Below are 22603 nucleotides of genomic sequence, written 5' to 3'. Positions count from 1 at the left end.
CAGTACATGTCCCACCTTTAACATACACTCCACCCTGCCCATGGGGCTACCTAGGGCCTACCTTAGGGGTGCCTTACATGTATAAAAAGAGAGGGTTTAGGCCTGGCAAGTGTGTACACTTGCCAGATCGAATTGGCAGTTTGAAACTGCACACACAGACACTGCAGTGGCAGGTCTGAGCCATGTTTACAGGGCTAATCAGGTGGGTGACACAGCCAGTGCTGCAGGCCCACTAGTAGCATTTTATGTATAGGCCCTGGGCACCTCTAGTCCACTTTGCCAATGACATACTAGGAAAAAATTACAATAAATGTCCAAAGGACACCTTGGATACCAAATATGGAATCCCAGGTATCCCTTAAAAGAGAGATCTCAGGAAAACAAACCACAAGAAAAAAGAAAAAAAACTGATAGAAATTAAGCATACACAATACAAAATGTATTTAAATATGATCATAATGTCATAATGTCATAATCTATATGAGCAAATTCTGGAACCTAATAAACCAACAATAAACACTCTAATAAACATGCCCCAAAAGGACCCTGGAAAATAAAGAAATACTAAAAGCAAAAAATCACAATCATACTGACATTGATTCATACAATGTTGAAAAAATATAAAGACTCAATTGATTGCATTAAGACCAACACGGATAAAGCCACAAAGGCTGCAAAGTATAAACATGCCTGACGGGCCACTGAATCTTCATCAGTGGTAACATAACACGAGCAGTAGTCCAGTAATGTTGTGGTATAGATAAGACCATCTAAAGGAATCTGCAATGTTGATTATATATTTCTTAGTAGTCCTACTTTCAGACTGCAAAAGTCCTTCTTAATTAATCAAATAGAATCTTTGGTCTTTCCTCATGTTGAATGGATAAGTTGATTGTGGATTCTGAAAAAATATCCATGTTGGCCACTGCAAGTGTTCATGAATAATAATGCTGACGTACGTTTTGGTGACCAGCACCTAGAAAAGATCGCCCACCTTCCTCAGGGCACTAGCCTTTATCTTTGTCCAAACAATTCCAGGGAACAATTTATTACATGCATAATCCTGAAATATGAAACAGATAATAAGTGTGGTTGTAGTGATGAGATCTCACAAAACAAATAATACAAAGACAAAAAACAAACCACAACATGAGAAAAACGAAATGAAAGACAAGTAAAGGATAAAGAAAGATAAAGAAAATGGTGCCTTTGTCCAAAAGTCCTTACGGAGAAGAAACCTTGGAGATACTTACATATCTCTGTGTGGTAAACATGAAGCAAATAAATTAATCAAACAATGTGTTGCAAACCTGAAAGTATAATGCACCACAAATACTCTCTTCCTAGTAAATTAAATATGCCAAAAACACATGTATTTTACACAGGGAGCACTTGCACTTTAGCACTGGTCAGCAGTGGTGAAGTACCCAGAGTAGCAAAAACGGCAAAATAGCTAAAACAGAGTCCATCACACAGTCAAAACCTGGGAAGCAGAAGCAAAAAAAAAAAACAGGGGAGACCACCCCAAGGATTCCAGGTCCAACAGGGCCTGATTAGGAGCTTGGTGGTTGTACCACCAGCCCGCACCTGGGGTGATGTGGAGAATGCCTCCAAGCCGGTAGCATTCCGACCGCTGCATCACAACATCCCCATAGGGGTACTCGGTTGTCGGTAGTGCATTCACTTGTGTTGGCATGCTTCGGCCCTAAGAGAGAGTCTGAAGCCAATGCCAGCAGCATTGCTGCACATCCAGCAAGTTGGGTGCATTGTTTTCATACACCATGTCGTACATGGCAAACAGTGTGTGCACTGACATTGCTGGCATGGGGGGGCACAACATTGGCCCCAGCAACGCACTACATCAGCTATTAACCCTGGGGCCCTTGTTGTGGACCTTTACCTGCCATTCTGCTGACCTTTTAATGGCGAGGTCCTCAAAATAAATAGGTTAGTGGAAAGGCAGCTCAGAATTTCCATGCAGTGCCAATGCCAGCACTGCCACCATTGACCGCAGCTGTTCCTACCACTGCCACCACCGCAATAGCTAAGGAGTCAGCAGTGGTGGCGGTTTTATGGCAGTCCGACCACCAATATTTTAATTGGGCAGTCAGACAGCCAAGGATGCGGTGGTCGGACTTCCAATGATGCAACACCAGTCCCAAGCTCGCCATCCTCCTAATCGGGCCCTAAATCCCTGAGTCCTGTAATAGCTGCCTGCACATTTTTTCTTCATGTTGCAAGCTGCAAATAAGAATGCTCGCTCACTGGCCCGAGAGGAAAAAAGCCACCTTTGCCAATCAGAATGCTCTATTTTTCAAAATTGCATTTGAAGGACTCTTACAAGAGTCCCTCAAACTCTACTGTCGAAGATATTCAAATATGCTTGTTTACTAATATCTTGAAAACTACTGAATTGAACCAAGATCCAGCTTACTGCCAAATTTGGTGCAATTCATTCAGTAGCTTCTGAGGCAGTGCTGCCTGAACAAGTCTATGGAAAATGCATAGAGAGATAGGGTTTTGGGCCCCCCTTTTTTCTCAGCCCCTACTTCATAGATCACCCTGAAACATTTCAGGAAGGAGCTGAGGTGGGCAAACATTTTTTTGATTGTCAAAAATTTCTCATATTGCGTCAATATTACAAGAAAATCAAAAATGCTATTCCTTTAGAAAATCAGACCAAATTCTAACTACTGAGTGGCAACTGCCACTAGATAATATATATATCTATATGTATAGCTATAGCTATATCTATATCTATAAAAAAATCAGTTTTCAAGATTTGAGTTCAATATGTCATAAATATAATTTATGTGATAACATCATGACCCTTAACCGTATAATGAGAACAAATGGGCTTGACCAGTTTTGCTGAAACGTTTGTAGATCAAAATAAAGATATGTTCAATTATTTTCTTGCATTACAATTATATGCTAAATATTTGTATGAAGGTTTAGGAATACATTAATCATTTTACTTCAAGGCACATTTTAAGTCTTGCTCTGAACATATTTCTTTTTAGGTTCCTTTGTCTGTGTGCAGCCAGAGCTGCCCATCTGGTTACAGAAAGGCCACACGAAAGGGAGAGGCAAGTTGCTGCTATGACTGTATTCAGTGTTCCGACGTTGAGATCTCCAATCATTCAGGTATGTAATGTTTCAAGTTTCTTATGTAGGCCACTGTCAAGTACCATACTTTGTGAAGGACTATTCCCTTCTTGATTGCCTGAGACAAGCGTGACTCCTCCCAGTAGCCAAGTTTACCACCTTGCTCAGGAAAGTGTACCTGAAAGATATTTAGGGGCATATTTACAAGAAAGTGGTACATCAGCTATGATGTGCCACTTTTCTTGCGTCCCCCCTACTGACACCTGACAATACCATAGTAGTACCTATTTATGATATGGTGCACCATGGCGGTCGTTAGCACAATAGCGTAAAAAATGTTGATGCTATTGATGCGCTTTGCTGCATTAGTGTCAAAATGTTCGACGCTAGTGCAGCAAAGTGCAGGGAGGCCCAGTGGTTAATTGGGTGCATCATTTTAACACCAGCTTTAAGCAGGCATTACAAATTCTGGAAGCAATGGAGCAGTGAAATCTTGTAGTTTTCACTGCAACATTTTTTTGGGCCTCCATGCACCGGAACTCCCCCCTTGCATGCATTATGCCTGATGCAAGCATTATGTGGCGCAAGGGGTTGCAAGGTGGCACAATGCATGAATTGCACCACTTTGTAAACATTAGAGTAAAATAAATTATACTAATGTGGTGCAAGGAGGTGCAAGGGGCTTGCAAATACGCCCCTTAATTTCTCCTTGAGTTGGCACAGTGCTAAGGACGAAACACAAAGGGAAAAAATGATGAAGAATAATATGGAAGTAATTAGCAAGACTCCAAATTCCCCTTACATCAGGAAAAAGAAAAGTTCAATCATGATATCCATGTATAAAATCCAGTAGATGCTTCAACTGCTGCAGCAAGTATTGGACAAAAATAGTGTCCTGAGAACAATGAATGTGGTGAAAACTAATGAAACAAATGTGTTGGAGCACAGCTAGCAATTGAAAATGTTTTCTCATTTATGATTCGAGCAAAAACTAACATCACAGGCTCCTCTTCATGTAAAATTCAGAACCTCAAATAACTTCCTACGGCCAGACAACCATCTTTGGATGGGCAACTTCTAAGGCTTGTCTCTATCCCGAAAACCTTTGTAATTGTTTGGTACACGACGAAGCCACCCAAGGTTGACATCCTTCAACCTGCCCTGGTTTCCGCATTCTTTGTTTTGAGATGATTTCAAAAGCAACAGGAGGATTTCATTGAGGACTTTTCTGAGCACTTTCTATTGCTTTCTGACTTGTTTCACTGCTTTGTCCTTCATTTACCCATGCTTTTTGAGTGCTTTCTCCTTTTAGCCTCATTTTTACTGACTTCTTCTCCACTCCCTCAATTTTTCTGTGTGCTTTATCCTGCTTTCTGCTTTGTTTTTGCTACTTTCCCCTCCTCTCCCCGCTTTCTTTGGTATGTTCTCTTCTACTTTCTGCCTCATTTTCACTGCTTTCTCTCTCCCTTCCCCCCATTTTTCTGAGTGTATTCTCTTTCTCTTTTTGCCTAGTTTTTGGTTCTTTCTTCCTAAAACCTCCTTGCTTTCCCCCTGATTTGCTGTGCGCTTTATCCTTCTCTTGGCCTTGTCTCTAATGCCTTATCCTTCCTTCCCTTCCATTTTTCTGAGTGCTTCCTTCTGCTTTGTGCCTCATTTTTACTACTTTCTCCTTGACGCCCCCATTTTTCTGAGTGTTCTCTCTTGTTTACTGTCTCATGTTCACTGATTTGCCCTTCTTTTTCCCATGTTTCTCTGAGTGCTTTGTCTTTTTGCCTTGCTTTTGCTGCTTTTACACTCCTTTCACCCTTTTTTCTCAGTGTTTTTTCCTGATTGCTGCCTCCTTTTACTCACTGTTCATTCCTTTTTTTCCCTATTGCTGCTCCTCCCTGCCACCTGTTTTTCTGCCTCCAGCCTATCTATGTCCACTGCCTCCCAGCTCACCTCCCTCCTCCCAGGACCTACTTTACGGAGGCAGCAGCACAGCACACTGTCGGTGATCCAAAAGGGTGCCCAATGCAAGGCTGTCTATGCCCCTCTGTCCCTGGGCTGTGCCCTGACACATGGCACATGTCTCTTATACTCCATGAAGATACACAACTGCTGACTTCGAAGCCCTTGACCCCGACTGACCAACAACCATTGCTGCCACACTCCACCACTTACCACCGGAGGACCATTCTCCTGCCCACACTGCCGCCTCACCTTTGGCACCCAAGCAACCAACACACCCGACACATCAATCGAGACCACCATAACAAAATTCCAGTGCATCCTATTTATTATATGTTCAGTAGTTAAACATGCAACAGAGGTCTGGGACATGATCTTCTCCCTCACCCCGGATGTCATTTTCCTCACAGAAACCTGAGTCAACCCCACCTCCGCGCTAGATATCAGCACTGCCATCCCTGAAGGTTACACAATAAAACACCGGGACCAAACCAACAAGCACGGAGGCGGAGTAGCCATCCTCCACATGGACACCATTCTCTGGTGACCTGACACCAGCAATAAAACAACTCAACTATCAACTCCACACAGACTGAAAAAGAACCACCAGAGGCACCCTTCCCTGCATACAACCAGAACGCCATGAACGCCATCTCAGAATTCATCACCCCTCAAGCAATCAACTCTGAGCACTACATATTCATAGGGGACCTCAACTTCCACCCCGATGACCCCAGCAACACCAACTCCACCAACTTTCTGAAAAGCTTGAACAACATCGGCCTCAAGCAACTTGTCACTGACCCTACCCAAATCGCAGGACACATGCTCAACCCCATCTTCACCTCCAGCGACAGAGTCAGGTACATGTACACCACACCACTCACCTGGTCTGACCACCATAATGTACACTTTACCATCTCAAGACCCACATATTCCAGCGCGATGCCCCCAGATCCACAGTAATAAACTGGAAAAAGTTACCTGAAAACCAGTGGAATTAAACTTTCTGTGCCACCCTCCCAAAATCTACACATGGCTATGAACAAGCAGCAAGAACTTCTACCAGTGGATCACAGAATGCCCAATACCATCTCCCCTGCCAAGACAGCCAAGTTAAAAAAACAAAATCAAAGGGGCAAGCTGATTCACCGAGGAACTGCACTCCACCAAATCCAACTGCCGACAACTTGAAAGGAAGTGGCTCATCTAATTTGTTGAACTCCCTCCCTAACTGTCTGCCACCATATAAATCATCAATCATTACTCATAATCACTTCACTCAATAAGATATCATCACTCATTGGTGCAATAGATGTAGTTACTGCCCCCAATCCAAGCACATTGGTAAGTACACAATTGTATCTCCTCTTTGATGCAAGCAATACATTGGATTTTGGCATTGGTAGTCTTGTCAATCAATGGTCGCCTGGAGCACATCTGCTAGGTGATGCAATAAAAAGGATAGGCATGCAAGGGAGGCAATCATTGACTCCAATGTCCTGAAGGAATTATGGAGGCTTCTTCACTGCACACTGGTGCAAGTCCAATCCAGCCATGCATAAGACTGAAAAATGGAGGGGCTGTATAAATCAGACACAAACATAATGCTACACTAGTTACATTTCTTTCTTTTGTTTTTTTGGCAAAGATAGAAGTTCAACAATGAATGATTAAAAAGTTCCACGGTGGCATACTCCGTCAGGGAAGTAGCGTTCATCCTCAATCGTCCAGATGTTGTGGATCGTCCAGAAGTTGGTCTGATAACACACTTCATTCTGACCAATCCTCCTCCTCCATCTGTGCTGTTTCATAAACGGTATAATGGTGTGGTATGAAGTGTTGGTTGATTTTAATCATGGTCAAACTCTCCATGCTTTGAGGTGACAGACTGGTGCTTCTCACTGTGACAGTAGCACCAGCTGCACTGAACACACTCTCAGCAGAGACACTGGCTACTGGACAAGCCTGATACCTTATTGCCTGCTTGCTGAGCTCTGGCCAAAGAGGCATCTTCCCATACCAATACACCCATGATTTGTGGTCTGCTTTGACCTAGTTTGGGTCATTCAGATACTCCTGGAACATCCTCTGAATGGTCATTGGTGCTTGTACTTGCTCAGCCTCTTTTGTCTCCGCTACTGCACTGGTGTTGGCTGATGTGAGACAAGACTGCCCTCTCTGGAAGTTGAAGGTGGCACACCAGAACTCCAGAGTGGGACTCTAATTTTAGGCCATTGCTCTTCTACGTCTCTAGCTTGCTCAGCAATCCCCATCTTGTATTCTGAAACATCCCATTCAGTAAAAGGAATAAAAATAGACAGAAGTTTTTTGTACCATGGATCTAGTTGTGTGGCCCAGGTGTACTCTTTGGACAACATGATGTAATTCTGCAGCATTGGATTACAAGCCAAGTGAAAAGTTATGCTCTCAACCAAGGCATGCACTTTTGGGTTTTCATTCATATGAGAGACTGTAAACTTTTCGGATCCCTTCTTTTGCTGGTATGGTAGCAGATGCAACAACAGGAGAGCTTGGCCCATCGTACTGTCCTCCTTGCTAATTTCCATGTGAAAGCCTCAAAAGGGAGTAGCATCTGTGTCAGGCATTTGACTAGGCCCCACTTGTCTGCATCCATGGTCATAGCTTTCCCAATTGCATCACCTCATCTTTGACTGACATAGTTGTTGATCTGTCTGTACTGCTCAAACAGAAATTACAACATGTAATAGGATGAGTTTGAATGTGCTGGCACCTCCTGTATATGGGCTTTAACTGGTACTCTGTTAGTATGCTGAATAATCCACAACTGCTTCAGGGCTTCAAAATAATGTCTAAAATGAGTGGAGGTTCTACATCAGGTGGCCAGTATGTTGCTGGCTATGGACCTGATTTAGAGTATCCCATTCACCCTATTACAATTTCCATAGGCTATTATGGGATTGTAATACAGCGGACAGGGTTCCTGTCACATTTTTAATGGAGTATCCCCTTCCACCAATCTCTAGATCAGGTTGATGCATTGCACCAAACTCAGGACTCTGAAATAGCCTCTGTCTGCCATGGTCGAGACTATTTTACTGCCATTGTCTGTCACACCAAATCCAATTCTGAGACATCTGAGTTGCAGCCATTCAGATACCTTGCTGTTGAATTTATCCAATATTTTTGATTTCTTCATGGTGAACATAGCTACTTTTGCATGCTGCCATACACTCTTAAAACTCTCTTGAAGGCTAAGACCTGTAGATAGCTGTTGCCTTACCTCCGGAAAAGTGATCCAGTATGCAATGAACCACATGCAACCAGTTGCCTGACCACTTGTGCAGTTTTGAGGTTGCTTATATGGGTGATGCTGGAACACTGCTGGGAACAGGGCTCTTTGCATAAAGATGTCACCCTCTTCTTCCTCATCACCTCCCACAGTGATTGAAGCTGTTGTTTCCCTGCTATCCTCACCTTCATCACCACCATGTTCAGCAATTTTTTTTAAGTTCTCCATCCACCAGATTCCATGATGTTTTTTCATGTGGGTCCTTTGGCCTCCAGTACCATAGTGTGTACCAGCCTAACCTTGATGAACACTTGCATTGCAAATGGAGCATAATGCATTGTTCTCCTCCTGCTTGCTAAATATATAAAAGTTCAAAACTGGAGAGAAGTACTTTCTTAGTGGGTCAGCGCCAATGCCTGAAAAAGAACTGGAGGTAGGTGAGTGTGTCATTGATTGCTTCTCTGCAATGCATACGTCTACTGAGGTAGTGGTTGATGCAGATCTCAGTTGGGGCTTTGCACATATGAGAAATGGCAGTGGTACTTGTGAGGCATCCCTCGGAGCAGGCTGAATAGGAGTAATGTCAGACTCCTCTGTGTCAGCTTCCACAGTGAGTGGCTCATCATCATCATTCACCTCATCATCCCCTTCTAAGACTTTCAGGAACATTTCTGTTCCTTTTCCTCTCATGGAGTCTCCCAGACTCTGTCAAGGCACGCTTCATGTCCACATCATTATCATCAGAAGTGGTGCTTGGAGAACATGGTGGGGTACCCTTACTTTTTCTTGCTGGAGATCTGGGAGCCAATGATTATAAAAGAGGAGGTTCTTCCTCAGCAGGAAACTCAACCTCCTGTTCTGTTCCAGGTTCAGGAAGATCTGCTATTGATGACTGCAGCTGCTGTCCACTTTGGTCTGTTTCCTGAAGTAATTACGTACTACTTTGCAAAAGGGACAAATCCAATTCAATGTCATGCTCATACGCATTGTCATGTTTGCAGTGGCTGCCTCGCTGACTTACATGGGCTTGGGCTTAGGTTGGGGTTGTGCTGTTGATGCACGAGTGCTGCTTCCAGGTTCCTTACTGGAGCGACAGGCACATGTCTCCCGAAAAAGGTTGTGATCAGTATGCCAGTGGCACAAAGCTGCTTCTTCTCACTGGCAAATTTCTTGGTAGCACATTTTTTTTGGATGTCTTAAAGCTCTCAATTGGTAGTGGCACTAAGCTAAAGTGCATTAATGGACCATTAAGTGGAGGCTTCATTTCTTCCGTCTAATAGAGTGAAAAACATCATACAGTGTTGCTTTTTTATTTAATATTATAGAGTCTATTTCTGTTACATTTTGCAGTGTTTACATGCAATGATTCCTATATGTTTTACTAATCTTAAGCAGGGTCAACTCTATGTGACAGTGATCCAAGTTGTGAGTTGTCTCTCATGTGTATCGACTTTGGTTTTAAGACCCTTTACCTAATTAGGCCCATATTTATACATTTTTAGCGCTGCATTTGCGCCACAAGGCGGAGCAAATGCGACGCTAAAACAGTGTAAATATGGGTCTTAGTGTCTGCTGTGCTGAAGTGTTGTACTGTTTTTGGGGCTGTGGAGGACTCTATGCGGAAGTCTCTAGAGCCTCTGTTCGCCACATGGTCGTGAGAGCATTTAATTTAATGTAGAAACAATATTCTACATACAAAGTGAAAAAACATCTGAAGTGTAAAGAACAAGTACGATCCATGTTTAGAGCAAAATAAAACTGCTACTGATGATGGTTTTTATGTACGATAAACATTGATCTTAAGTATTAGAGTTCTTAGACATACAGCTTGAGATCATAATGAACGGAATCATATTGCCTTGTCCTAAGACCTGTGTGTTTATTCAAATGTGAAGTGTTTTTTACTTATGTAATTTGCCTGGCGTTAGGGATGGGGAAAATCCTGATTGTGGCCGCTCGTTTTGTTTTAATGTACATTGCTGTCTAGAAACTTGTCGGTGTTTTATACATTTTGATATAAACCAGTCTAAAGTGGCAAGCAAGTGTGTAAAGAAACATGGTTTCCTTGAGAGCAGGACTTGAAGTGGCACAATAATCCTTTTGTGGGGTTTTAAGGCTGTGTGGTCCCTAAAGCACACCTAGAAATCTTTTCCAACAGGTGTGTGTTAGACTTTTCATCCTTGGCGTGGTCTCCTTTAAGTTTTTATCTCTGTTTCCCAGGTTCTTGATGGGTGCTGGACTATGTTTTTGCTGTTTTTATTACTCTGGGAACTTTACCACTGCTAACCAGGGCTGAAGTGCAAGTGCTCCTTGTAGGAAAGTACCATCTTGCCTGGCATGTTACCCCCATATTTCACTGTATATATGTTGTTTTAGTGTATGTGTCACTGGGACCCTGCCAGCCAGGGCCCCAGTGCTCATAAGTGTGCCCTGTATGTGTTCCCTGTGTGATGACTAACTGTCTCATTGAGGCTCTGCTAACCAGAACCTCAGTGGTTATGCTCTCTCTGCTTTCCAAATTGTCACTAACAGGCTAGTGACTAAGTTCAACAATTCACATTGGCATACTGGAACACCCTTATAATTCCCTAGTATATGGTACTGAGGTACACAGGGTATTGGGGTTCCAGGAGATCCCTATGGGCTGCAGCATTTCTTTTGCCACCCATAGGGAGCTCTGACAATTCTTATACAGGCCTGCCACTGCAGCCTGAGTGAAATAACGTCCACGTTATTTCACAGCCATTTACCACTGCACTTAAGTAACTTATAAGTCACCTATATGTCTAACCTTCACCTGGTGAAGGTTGAGTGCTAAGTTACTTAGTGTGTGGGCACCCTGGCACTAGCCAAGGTTCCCCCACATTGTTCAGGGCAAATTCCCCGGACTTTGTGAGTGCGGGGACACCATTACACGCGTGCACTATACATAGGTCACTACCTATGTATAGCGTCACAATGGTAACTCCGAACATGGCCATGTAACATGTCTAAGATCATGGAATTGTCACCCCAATGCCATTCTGGCATTGGGGAGACAATTCCATGATCCCCTGAGTCTCTAGCACGGACCCAGGTACTGCCAAACTGCCTTTTTCCGGGGTTTCACTGCTGCTGCTGCTGCTGCCAACCCCTCAGACAGGTTTCTGCCCTCCTGGGGTCCGGCCAGGCCTGGCCCAGGAAGGCAGAACAAAGGACTTCCTCAGAGAGAGGGTGTTACACCCTCTCCCTTTGGAAAAAGGTGTCAGGGCTGGGGAGGAGTAGCCTCCCCCAGCCTCTGGAAATGCTTTGATGGGCACAGATGGTGCCCATATCTGCATAAGCCAGTCTACACTGGTTCAGGGATCCCCCAGCCCTGCTCTGGTGCGAAACTGGACAAAGGAAAGGGGAGTGACCACTCCCCTGACCTGCACCTCCCAGGAGTGGTTCCCAGAGCTCCTCCAGTGTGCTCCAGACCTCTGCCATCTTGGAAACAGAGGTGTTGCTGGCTCACTGGACTGCTCTGAGTGGCCAGGGCCAGCAGGTGACGTCAGAGTCTCCTTCTGATAGGCTCTTACCTGTGTTACTAGCCTATCCTCCTTCCTAGGTAGCCAAACCTCCTTTTCTGGCTATTTAGGGTCTCTGCTTTGGGGAATTCTTCAGATAACGAATGCAAGTGCTCATCAGAGTTCCTCTGCATCTCTCTCTTCACCTTCTACCATAGGATCGACCGCTGACCGCTCAGGACGCCTGTAAATTCGCAACAAAGTAGCAAAGATGACTACTGAAACCTTATATCGCTGATCCTGCCGCCTTCTCGACTGTTTCCTGGTGCTGCATGCCTCCTCTCTGCACCAGGAGCTCTGAAGAAATCTCCCATGGGACGACAGAATCCTCCCCCTGCAACCTCAGGCAACAAAAGACTGCATCACCGGTCCTCTGGGTCCCCTCTCAGCACAACGAGTGTGGTCCCTGGAACTCAGCAACTCTGTCCAAGTGACTCCCACAGTCCAGTGACTCTTCAATCCAAGTTTGGTGGAGGTAAGTCCTTCCCTCCCCACGCTAGACTGCATTGCTGGGTAGCGTGTGATTTGCAGCTGCTCCGGCTCCTGTGCACTCTTCCAGGATTTCCTTTGTGCACAGCCAAGCCTGGGTCCCCAACACTCTAACCTGCAGTGCACAACCTTCTGAGTTGTCCTCCAGCGTCGTGGGACTCCCTTTTGTGTCTTCGGGTGAGCTCTGGTTCACTCCTCTTCCAAGTGCCTGTTCTGGTACTTCTGCGGGTGATGTCTGTGTCTGTGAGGGCTCCCTGACTTGCTGGGCACCCCCTCTGTCTCCTCATCCAAGTGGCGACATCCTGGTCCCTCCTGGGCCACAGCAGCATCCAAAAACCCTAACTGCGACCCTTGCAGCTAGCAAGGCTTGTTTGCGGTCTTTCTGCGTGGGAACACGTCAGCAAGCTTCTTCACGACGTGGGACATCCATCCTCCAAAGAGGAAGTTTCTACCCCTCTTCGTTCTTGCAGAATCCACAGCTTCTACCATCTGGTGGCAGCTTCTTTGCACCCTCAGCTGGCATTTCCTGGGCATCTGCCCACTCTCGACTTTGTCGCGACTCTTGGACTTGGTCCCCTTGTTCCACAGGTACTCTCGTCCAAGAATTCACTTTGGTTGCATTGCTGGTGTTGGTCTTCCTTGCAGAATTCCCCTATCACGACTTCTGTGCTCTCTGGGGAATATAGGTGCACTTTACACCTACTTTTCAGGGTCTTGGGGTGGGCTATTTTTCTAACCCTCACTGTTTTCTTACAGTCCCAGTGACCCTCTACAAGCTCACATAGGTTTGGGGTCCATTCGTGGTTCGCATTCCACTTTTTGAGTGTATGGTTTGTGTTGCCCCTATACCTATGTGCTCCTATTGCAATCTACTGTAACTTTACATTGTTTGCTTTACTTCCTTTTGCTATTACTGCATATTTTTGGTATTGTGTACATATATCTTGTGTATATTTGGCATCCTCATACTGAGGGTACTCACTGAGATACTTTTGGCATATTGTCATAAAAATAAAGTACCTTTATTTTTAGTATATCTGTGTATTGTGTTTTCTTATGCTATTGTGCATATGACACCAGTGGTATAGTAGGAGCTTTGCATGTCTCCTAGTTCAGCCTATGCTGCTCTGCTATAGCTACCTTCTATCAGCCTAAGCTGCTAGAAACACCTCTTCTACACTAATAAGGGATAACTGGACCTGGTACAGAGTGTAAGTACCCCTTGGTACCCACTACAAGCCAGGCCAGCCTCCTACATTGGTTGTCCAGCGGTGGGATAATTACTTGCAACTACTTACCACTTTGTCATTGTGTACTTTTCATAAGAGAATAATAGACAAAACAAGGTCAATGTATGTACACCTAACCAAAAAGTTTTGCTTTTCTTCTCTTACACTATCTGCTAAGTGCTGAAAAGTACTCTTAAACTTTCTAAAAAGTTTCAAAAAGTTGAAAAAGTTTTTTTTCCTGTTCTTTAAAAAGTTCTGAAACTTTTTCTCTCTTTTATCTGTCCCTAAACCTTTTCTATCATGTCTGATGTAGGAATTCCTCTTAATTTGGTCAGCACAGCTTATGACCACCTTAACTTTAAGAGCCTAAGGAGTCTCTGCATTGATAGAGGTTTAGTGGTAGGAAAGAATCCCTGTAGAGAATTATTGTCTAACATGCTTGTTGAAAATGATAAGGCCTTAGCTGGCACTTCAATTGAGAAGTTAGGAGATAGCTCACACTCTGACTCAGGAGAGCCCCCAGTAAGAGTGTTAGAGGGTGCCCTTCCTAATCTGCCCCTTAGCAGACCACCTAGCAATGCTGGTAGTAATAGAAGCTCCCATCACAGTAGGGATGGTTTTGTTCCTGCAGGCCAGGTTACTAGGGTGCCAACTGTTAGGGACATTTCTCCCTCTGCTCATTCAAATCTTTCTTTTGTGTCAAAACATTCCCAACCCACCCACCCTGATGACAAGATGTTAGAAAGGGAACTCAATAAGTTGAGAGTGGAAGAAACCAGGCTAAAGCTTACACAGCAACAGCTGGCTCTAGACAGGGAATCCCTAGACTTAGAAAAAGAGAGACAGAGGTTGGGGTTTGGACCCCATGGTGGCAGCAGCAGTATTCCAGATAGCAATCCTGTGAGAGAACATGATTCTAGGAATCTGCATAAGATAGTTCCCCCTTACAAGGAGGGGGATGACATTAACAAGTGGTTTGCTGCACTTGAGAGGGCCTGTATGGTACAGGGGTTCCCTCAATGCAGTGGGATGCTATCCTATGGCTATCTTTCAGTGGAAAGGGTAGGGATAGGCTCCTTACAGTTAAGGAAAGTGATGCCAATAATTTTACAGTTTTGAAGAATGCACTCTTGGATAGATTTGGCTTAACCACTGAACAATACAGGATTAAGTTCAGAGAAACCAGAAAAGAGTCCTCACAAGACTGGGTGGACTTTGTTGACTATTCAGTGAAGGCCTTGGAGGGGTGGTTACATGGCAGTAAAGTTTCTGACTATGAAAGCCTGTACAATCTAATCCTGAGAGAGCATATTCTGAATAACTGTGTGTCTGATTTGTTACACCAATATCTAGTGGACTCAGATCTGACCTCTCCCCAAGAATTGGGAAAGAAGGCAGACAAATGGGTCAGAACAAGAGTGAACAGAAAAGTTCATACAGGGGGTGACAAGGATGGCAAGAAGAAGGATGGTAAGTCTTCAGACAAGGGTGGGGACAAATCTAAAAATGAGTCTTCATCAGACCCACAAAAACACTCTGGTGGGGGTGGTGGGTCCTAATCCTCTTCTAATCAAGTAAAGAAACCATGGTACTATTTATGTAAAGTAAAAGGCCATTGGACAACTGATGTCAGTTGTCCAAAGAAAAGCACCAAGCCTCCCACTACCACAACCCCTACTGCAACCTCTAGTGCCCCTAGTAATAGCAGTGGTGGTGGGAGCAAACCTACTAATAGCCAATCCAAGGGAGTAGCTGGGCTCACTTTTGGTAATTTAGTTGGGGTTGGTCTTGTTAGGGAGATCACAGAGGCTGTACTAGTCTCTGAAGGTGCCATTGATTTGGCCACCTTGGTTGCTTGGCCCCTTAATATGGATAAGTACAAGAAACTTCCCCTAATCAATGGTGTTGAGGTTCAGGCCTACAGGGACACAGGTGCCAGTGTTACCATGGTAATAGAGAAACTGGTACACCCTGAACAACACCTACTTGGTCACCAGTACCAAGTGACAGACGCTCATAACAACATTCTCAGCCACCCCATGGCTGTTGTGAATCTCAACTGGGGCTGGGGTTACTGGTTCAAAGAAAGTTGTGGTTGCCTCAGATTTACCTGTAGACTGTCTACTAGGAAATGATTTTAGACATCAGCTTGGGCAGAAGTGGAGTTGGGGCTCATGCAGCAATGCTGGGCATTCCTGGGCATATTTTTGCTTTGACAAGGGCTCAGGCCAAAAAGCAAAAAGGACAGGGTGACTTGGATCCTGGAACAATGGACCTAGTGCTCCCTAAAGCTAGGGTTAGTAAGGGTAAATCCCTACCCACTATCCCTCCCTCTACAGATGATTCAACTTCTGAGGAAGAAGAATTTCCCCCCTGTGCAGAACCTTCACCAGAGGAGCTGGAAGCAGACACTGCTGAGGTTTTGGTGGAGGGGGGCCTGCCAGGGAGGAGCTGAGTGTGGCACAGCAATTCTGTCCCACATTAGAGGGTCTAAGACAGCAAGCTGTCAAACAGCAAAATGGGGATGTCAGTGACTCACATAGAGTTTACTGGGAGGACAACTCTTGTATACAGAGGCAAGGGACCCAAAACCTGGAGCAGCCAGGAGATTGGTCATTCCCCTGCAATACAAAAAGTTCCTCCTAACTCTGGCACTCGACATTCCCTTGGCTGGACATTTGGGTCAGATTAAAACATGGGAAAGGCTTGTCCCCCTGTTTCACTGGCCTAGGATGTCATAGGACACAAAAGACTTTTGTAAGTCCTGTGTGACCTGCCAAGCCATTGGCAAGACTGGTGGCACCCCAAAGGCTCCCCTTATTCCACTGCCTGTGGTTGGGGTTCCCTTTGAAAGGGTAGGGGTTGACATAGTTGGCCCCCTTGACCCTCCTACTGCTTCAGGCAATAGGTTTAACTTAGTGGTGGTGGACCATGCCACAAGATATCCTGAAGCAATTCCTCTAAGGACCACTACAGCTCCTGCAGTGGCAAAAGCCCTCCTGGGATTCTTTTCCAGGGTTGGTTTCCCAAAAGAGGTGGTATCAGACAAGGGTAGCAACTTTATGTCTGCATACTTAAAGGCCATGTGGAAGGAATGTGGTGTAACATACAAATTCACCACACCTTATCATCCGCAAACAAATGGACTGGTAGAGAGGTTTAATAAAACTCTCAAAGGAATGATAATGGGACTCCCTGAATAACTCAGGAGGAGATGGGATGTCCTGTTACCTTGCCTCCTTTTTGCTTACAGGGAGGTACCCCAGAAAGGAGTGGGCTTCAGCCCCTTTGAACTCCTATTTGGACACTCTGTAAGAGGTCCCCTAACACTTGTGAAGGAGGCTTGGGAACAATCTTTAAAAGCTCCCAAGCAAGACATAGTGGACTATGTACTCGGCCTAAGTCCAGAATGGCTGAGTACATGAAAAAGGCCAGTAAAAACCTTCAGGCCAGCCAAGAGCTCCAAAAGCAATGGCATGACCAGAAGGCTGTTCTGATTCAGTACCAACCAGGACAGAAAGTGTGGGTCTTGGAGCCTGTGGCCCCAAGAGCACTCCAAGACCAATGGAGTGGACCCCACATCATTGTTGAAAAGAAGGGAGAAGTCACCTACTTGGTTGACTTGGGCACTGCCAGGAGTCCCTTTAGGGTGCTCCATGTCAATCGCCTAAAACCCTAATATGACAGTCTGATCTCACCCTGCTCATGGCAACATATGAAGGATAGGAAGAAGAGAGTGACCCTCTCCCTGATCTCTTCTCTTCCACAGAACAAGATGCTCTAGTGGAAGTTGTAGTTTTGGTAGACTGTCTTACTGCTGAGCAGAAAGACCACTGCATAAATCTCCTGGGTCAGTTTTCTGAACTCTTTTCTACTGTGCAAGGCACCACTTCTTGGTGTGAGCACACTATAGATACTGGAGACAGCATGCCTGTCAAAAGTAAAATCTATAGGCAGCCTGACCATGTCAGGGACTGCATATAACAAGAGGTTCAGAAAATGCTTGAACTGGGAGTGGTTGAACACTCTGAAAGCCCATGGGCCTCTCCTGTGGTGCTTGAACCAAAGCCTCACTCCAAGGATGGAAAAAGGGAAATTAGGTTTTGTGTAGACTACAGAGGTCTCAACCAGGTAACTAAAACTGATGCTCACCCTATACCCAGGGCAGATGAGCTCATAGATACACTGGCATCTGCCAAGTATCTAAGCACCCTTGATTTGACTGCAGGGCACTGGCAGATCAAATTATCAGAGGATGCTAAAGCAAAAATTGCATTTTCGACTAATGGAGGGCACTACCAATTCACAGTAATGCCCTTTGGTTTGAAAAATGCACCTGCCACTTTTCAGAGGTTGGTGAATACAGTCCTGCAAGGGTTGGAGGCTTTTAGTGCAGCATATCTAGATGATATAGATGTCTTTAGCTCCACCTGGGATGCTCACCTGGTCCACCTGTGGAAGGTTTTGGAGGCCCTGCAAAAGGCAGGTCTCACTATCAAGGCTTCAAAGTGGCAGATAGGGCAGGGGAAAGTGGTTTATCTGGGACACCTGGTAGGTGGAGAACAGATTGCACCACTTCAGGGGAAAATCCAAACTATCATAGATTGGGTTCCCCCTACAACTCAGACCCAGGTGAGAGCCTTCTTAGGCCTCACTGGGTATCACAGGAGGTTCATTAAGAACTATGGCTCCATTGCAGCCCCACTTAATGACCTCACTTCCAAGAAAATGCCCAAAAAGGTATTGTGGACAGCTAGCTGTCAGAAAGCTTTTGAGGAGCTGAAACAGGCCATGTGCACTGCACCTGTCCTAAAAAGCCCATGTTACTTCAAAAAATGCATTGTTCAAACTGATGCATCTGAATTAGGGGTAGGGGCAGTCTTATCACAACTCAATTCTGAGGGCCAGGATCAACCTGTTGCTTTTATCAGCAGGAGGTTGACCCCTAGAGAAAAGCATTGGTCTGCCATAGAGAGGGAGGCCTTTGCTGTGGTCTGGGCACTGAAGAAGTTGAGGCCATACTGTTTGGCACTCACTTCATTGTTCAGACACACCACAAACCTCTACTTTGGCTAAAACAAATGAAAGGTGAAAACCATAAATTGTTGAGGTGGTCCATATCTCTACAGGGAATGGACTATACAGTGGAACATAGACCTGGGAGTACCCACTCCAATGCAGATGGACTCTCCAAATATTTCCACTTTGACAATGAAGACTCATCAGGTCATGGCTAGTCTTATTGTCCTTCGTTTGGGGGGGGGGGGGGTTGTGTAGGAAAGTACCATCTTGCCTGGCATGTTACCCCCATATTTCACTGTATATATGTTGTTTTAGTTGTATGTGTCACTGGGACCCTGCCAGCCAGGGCCCCAGTGCTCATAAGTGTGCCCTGTATGTGTTCCCTGTGTGATGACTAACTGTCTCACTAAGGCTCTGCTAACCAGAACCTCAGTGGTTATGCTCTCTCTGCTTTCCAAATTGTCACTAACAGGCTAGTGACTAAGTTCACCAATTCACATTGGCATACTGGAACACCCTTATAATTCCCTAGTATATGGTACTGAGGTACCCAGGGTATTGGGGTTCCAGGAGATCCCTATGGGCTGCAGCATTTCTTTTGCCACCCATAGGGAGCTCTAACAATTCTTACACAGGTCTGCCACTGCAACCTGAGTGAAATAACGTCCACGTTATTTCACAGCCATTTACCACTGCACTTAAGTAACTTATAAGTCACCTATATGTCTAACCTTCACCTGGTGAAGGTTGGGTGCTAAGTTACTTAGTGTGTGGGCACCCTGGCACTAGCCAAGGTGCCCCCACATTGTCCAGGGCAAAGTCCCAGGACTTTGTGAGTGCGGGGACACCATTACACGCGTGCACTATACATAGGTCACTACCTATGTATAGCGTCACAAAGGTAACTCCGAACATGGCCATGTAACATGTCTAAGATCATGGAATTGTCACCCCGATGCCATTCTGGCATTGGGGAGACAATTCCATGATCCACCGAATCTCTAGCACAGACACGGGTACTGCCAAACTGCCTTTCCCGAGGTTTCACTGCAGCTGCTGCTGCTGCCAACCCCTCAGACAGGTTTCTGCCCTCCTGGGGTCCAGCCAGGCCTGGTCCAGGAAGGCAGAACAAAGGACTTCCTCAGAGAGAGTGTGTTACACCCTCTCCCTTTGGAAAAAGGTGTCAGGGCTGGGGAGGAGTAGCCTGCCCCAGCCTCTGGAAATGCTTTGATGGGCACAGATGGTGCCCATCTCTGCATAAGACAGTCTACACCAGTTCAGGGATCCCCCAGGCCTGCTCTGGCGCGAAACTGGACAAAGGAAAGGGGAGTGACCACTTCCTATGACCTGCACCTCCTAAGGGAAGTGCCCAGAGCTCCTCCAGTGTGCTCCAGCCATCTTGGAAACAGAGGTGCTGCTGGCACACTGGACTGCTCTGAGTGGCCAGGGCCAGCAGGTGACGTCAGAGACTCCTTCTGATAGGCTCTTACCTGCGTTACTAGCCTATCCTTCTTCCTAGGTAGCCAAACCTCCTTTTCTGGCTATTTAGGGTCTCTGCTTTGGGGAATTTTTCAGATAACGAATGCAAGTGCTCATCAGAGTTCCTCTGCGTCTCTCTCTTCACCTTCTACCAAATGATCAACCGCTGACTGCTCATGACACCTGCAAACCTGCAACAAAGTAGCAAAGACAACTACTGCAACCTTGTATCGCTGATCCTGCCAACTTCTCGACTGTTTCCTGGTGGTGCATGCTCTGGGGGTAGCCTGCCTCCTCTCTGCTCCAGGAGCTTTGAAGAACTCTCCCGTGGGACGACGGAATCCTCCCCCCTGCAACCGCAGGCAACAAAAGACTGCATCACCGGTCCTCTGGGTCCCCTCTCAGCACAACAAGTGTGGTCCCTGGAACTCAGCAACTCTGTCCAAGTGACTCCCACAGTCCAGTGACTCTTCAGTCCAAGTTTGGTGGAGGTAAGTCCTTGCCTCCCTACACTAGACTGCATTGCTGGGTACCACATGATTTGCAGCTGCTCCGGCTCCTGTGCACTTTTCCAGGATTTCCTTCGTGCACAGCCAAGCCTGGGTACCCGACACTTTAACCTGCAGAGCACAACCTTCTGAGTTGTCCTCCGGCGTCATGGGACTCCCTTTTGTGTCTTCGGGTGAGCTCCAGTTCACTCCTCTTCCAAGTGCCTGTTCCGGTACTTCTGCAGGTGCTGCCTGCTTCTTTGAGTGCTCCCTGACTTGCTGGGCACCCCCTCTGTCTCCTCATCCAAGTGAAGACATCCTGGTCCCTCCTGGGCCAAAGCATCATCCAAAAACCCTAACCGCGACCCTTGCAGCTAGCAATGTTTTTTTGCAGTCTTTCTGCATGGGAACACCTCTGCAAGCTTCTTCACGACGTGGGACATCCATCCTCCAACGGGGAAGTTTCTAGCCCTCTTCGTTCTTGCAGAATCCACAGCTTCTACCATCTGGTGGCAGCTTCTTTGCACCCTCAGCTGGCATTTCCTGGGCATCTGCCCACTCTCGACTTTGTCACGACTCTTGGACTTGGTCCCCTTGTTCCACAGATACTCTCGTCCGGAAATCCACTTTGGTTGCATTGCTGGTGTTGGTCTTCCTTGCAGAATTCCCCTATCACGACTTCTGTGCTCTCTGGGGAACATAGGTGCACTTTACACCTACTTTTCAGGGTCCTGGGGTGGGCTATTTTTCTAACCCTCACTGTTTTCAGCGACCCTCTACAAGCTCACATAGGTTTGGGGTCCATTCGTGGTTCGCATTCCAATTTTTGAGTATATGGTTTGTGTTGCCCCTATACCTATGTGCTCCTATTGCAATCTACTGTAACTTTACATTGTTTGCATTACTTCCTTTTGCTATTACTGCATATTTCTGGTATTGTGTGCATATATCTTGTGTATATTTGGCATCCTCATACTGAGGGTACTCACTGAGATACTTTTGGCATGTTGTCATAAAAATAAAGTACCTTTATTTTTAGTATATCTGTGTATTGTGTTTTCTTATGATATTGTGCATATGACACCAGTGGTATAGTAGGAGCTTTGCATGTCTCCTAGTTCAGCCTAAGCTGCTCTGCTATAGCTACCTTCAATCAGCCTAAGCTGCTAGAAACACCTCTATTCTACTAATAAGGGATAACTGGACCTGGCACAGGGTGTAAGTACCACAAGGTACCCACTATAATCCAGGCCAGCCTCCTACAGCTATGCACCCTTCTTATCACTGCTGCAAGGCCTTGCACAAAGATATTCTTAATGCAATATTCAAGTCGTAACGCTGCCCCTGAGACTGTATGATTACAGGAGGCCATGCGTCTTAGAAATATGGCCTTCTGTCTTGTCAAGAACATCCCATGTATTTTTGTTTATGAATTCAATCGCATATAAGAGAGTCGCTGGAATCCTGACCTGGTCGGCAGACAATAAGTGTAAGAAGTGACGTTTACCTTTTACATTATCAAAAGCCACCAAACCTTGGGCATTTGAAATAGCCTTATTAGTATTATGGCAAATATGCTCTTGCTCATTTATTGAAGCCGAAAAGATCTTACCCAAAAACTGGTAGGAATCTTGCTGATCCAACTTGTGTGACCCAGAACCCAAGGGGAAGAGGTTTTCCCTCTGCTTTTTTTTCCCAGAGAAGCATACCACCTGAGACTTTGCTGTATTGATTCTTAAGTAGTGCTTCTCCGAAAATGTAGGGCGGCCAAGCTTTGATTTAGGCCTTTTGGGGTAAGATCGTACACAACTATGTCATCCGCATATAAAAAGCATATGACTGGCCAGCCCCCCACCACAGGGGCATATCCAAAAGTGCTCCTAAGGCTTATGGGAACGTCATGAATATAAATGGAAAAAAGCAATGGGGCCAGTAGACAGCCCTGTTTCAGGCCATTTTAGGTTGAAACCTTTGAAGACAATCCCTGCTCTCCACCCATTAGGATTTTACACCAGATTG

General features: G+C 45.6%; 1 protein-coding gene across 1 annotated transcript in view; it reads left to right on the top strand.

The window, feature by feature from the left end:
• LOC138301580 (extracellular calcium-sensing receptor-like) overlaps positions 1-22603 on the top strand; it is a 198886-nt gene that overhangs the window by 161207 nt on the left and 15076 nt on the right. Inside the window, exon 5 of the mRNA XM_069242097.1 lies at positions 3024-3147. Coding sequence (XP_069098198.1) covers positions 3024-3147 — 124 coding nt within the window. The remainder of the gene's footprint in view (positions 1-3023; positions 3148-22603) is intronic.

Source organism: Pleurodeles waltl, chromosome 6, assembly GCF_031143425.1.
Source record: "Pleurodeles waltl isolate 20211129_DDA chromosome 6, aPleWal1.hap1.20221129, whole genome shotgun sequence".
Taxonomy (NCBI): Eukaryota; Metazoa; Chordata; class Amphibia; order Caudata; family Salamandridae; genus Pleurodeles; species Pleurodeles waltl.
The sequence above is the reverse complement of the archived record's forward strand: the minus strand, read 5'-3'. Positions and strand labels throughout refer to the sequence as shown.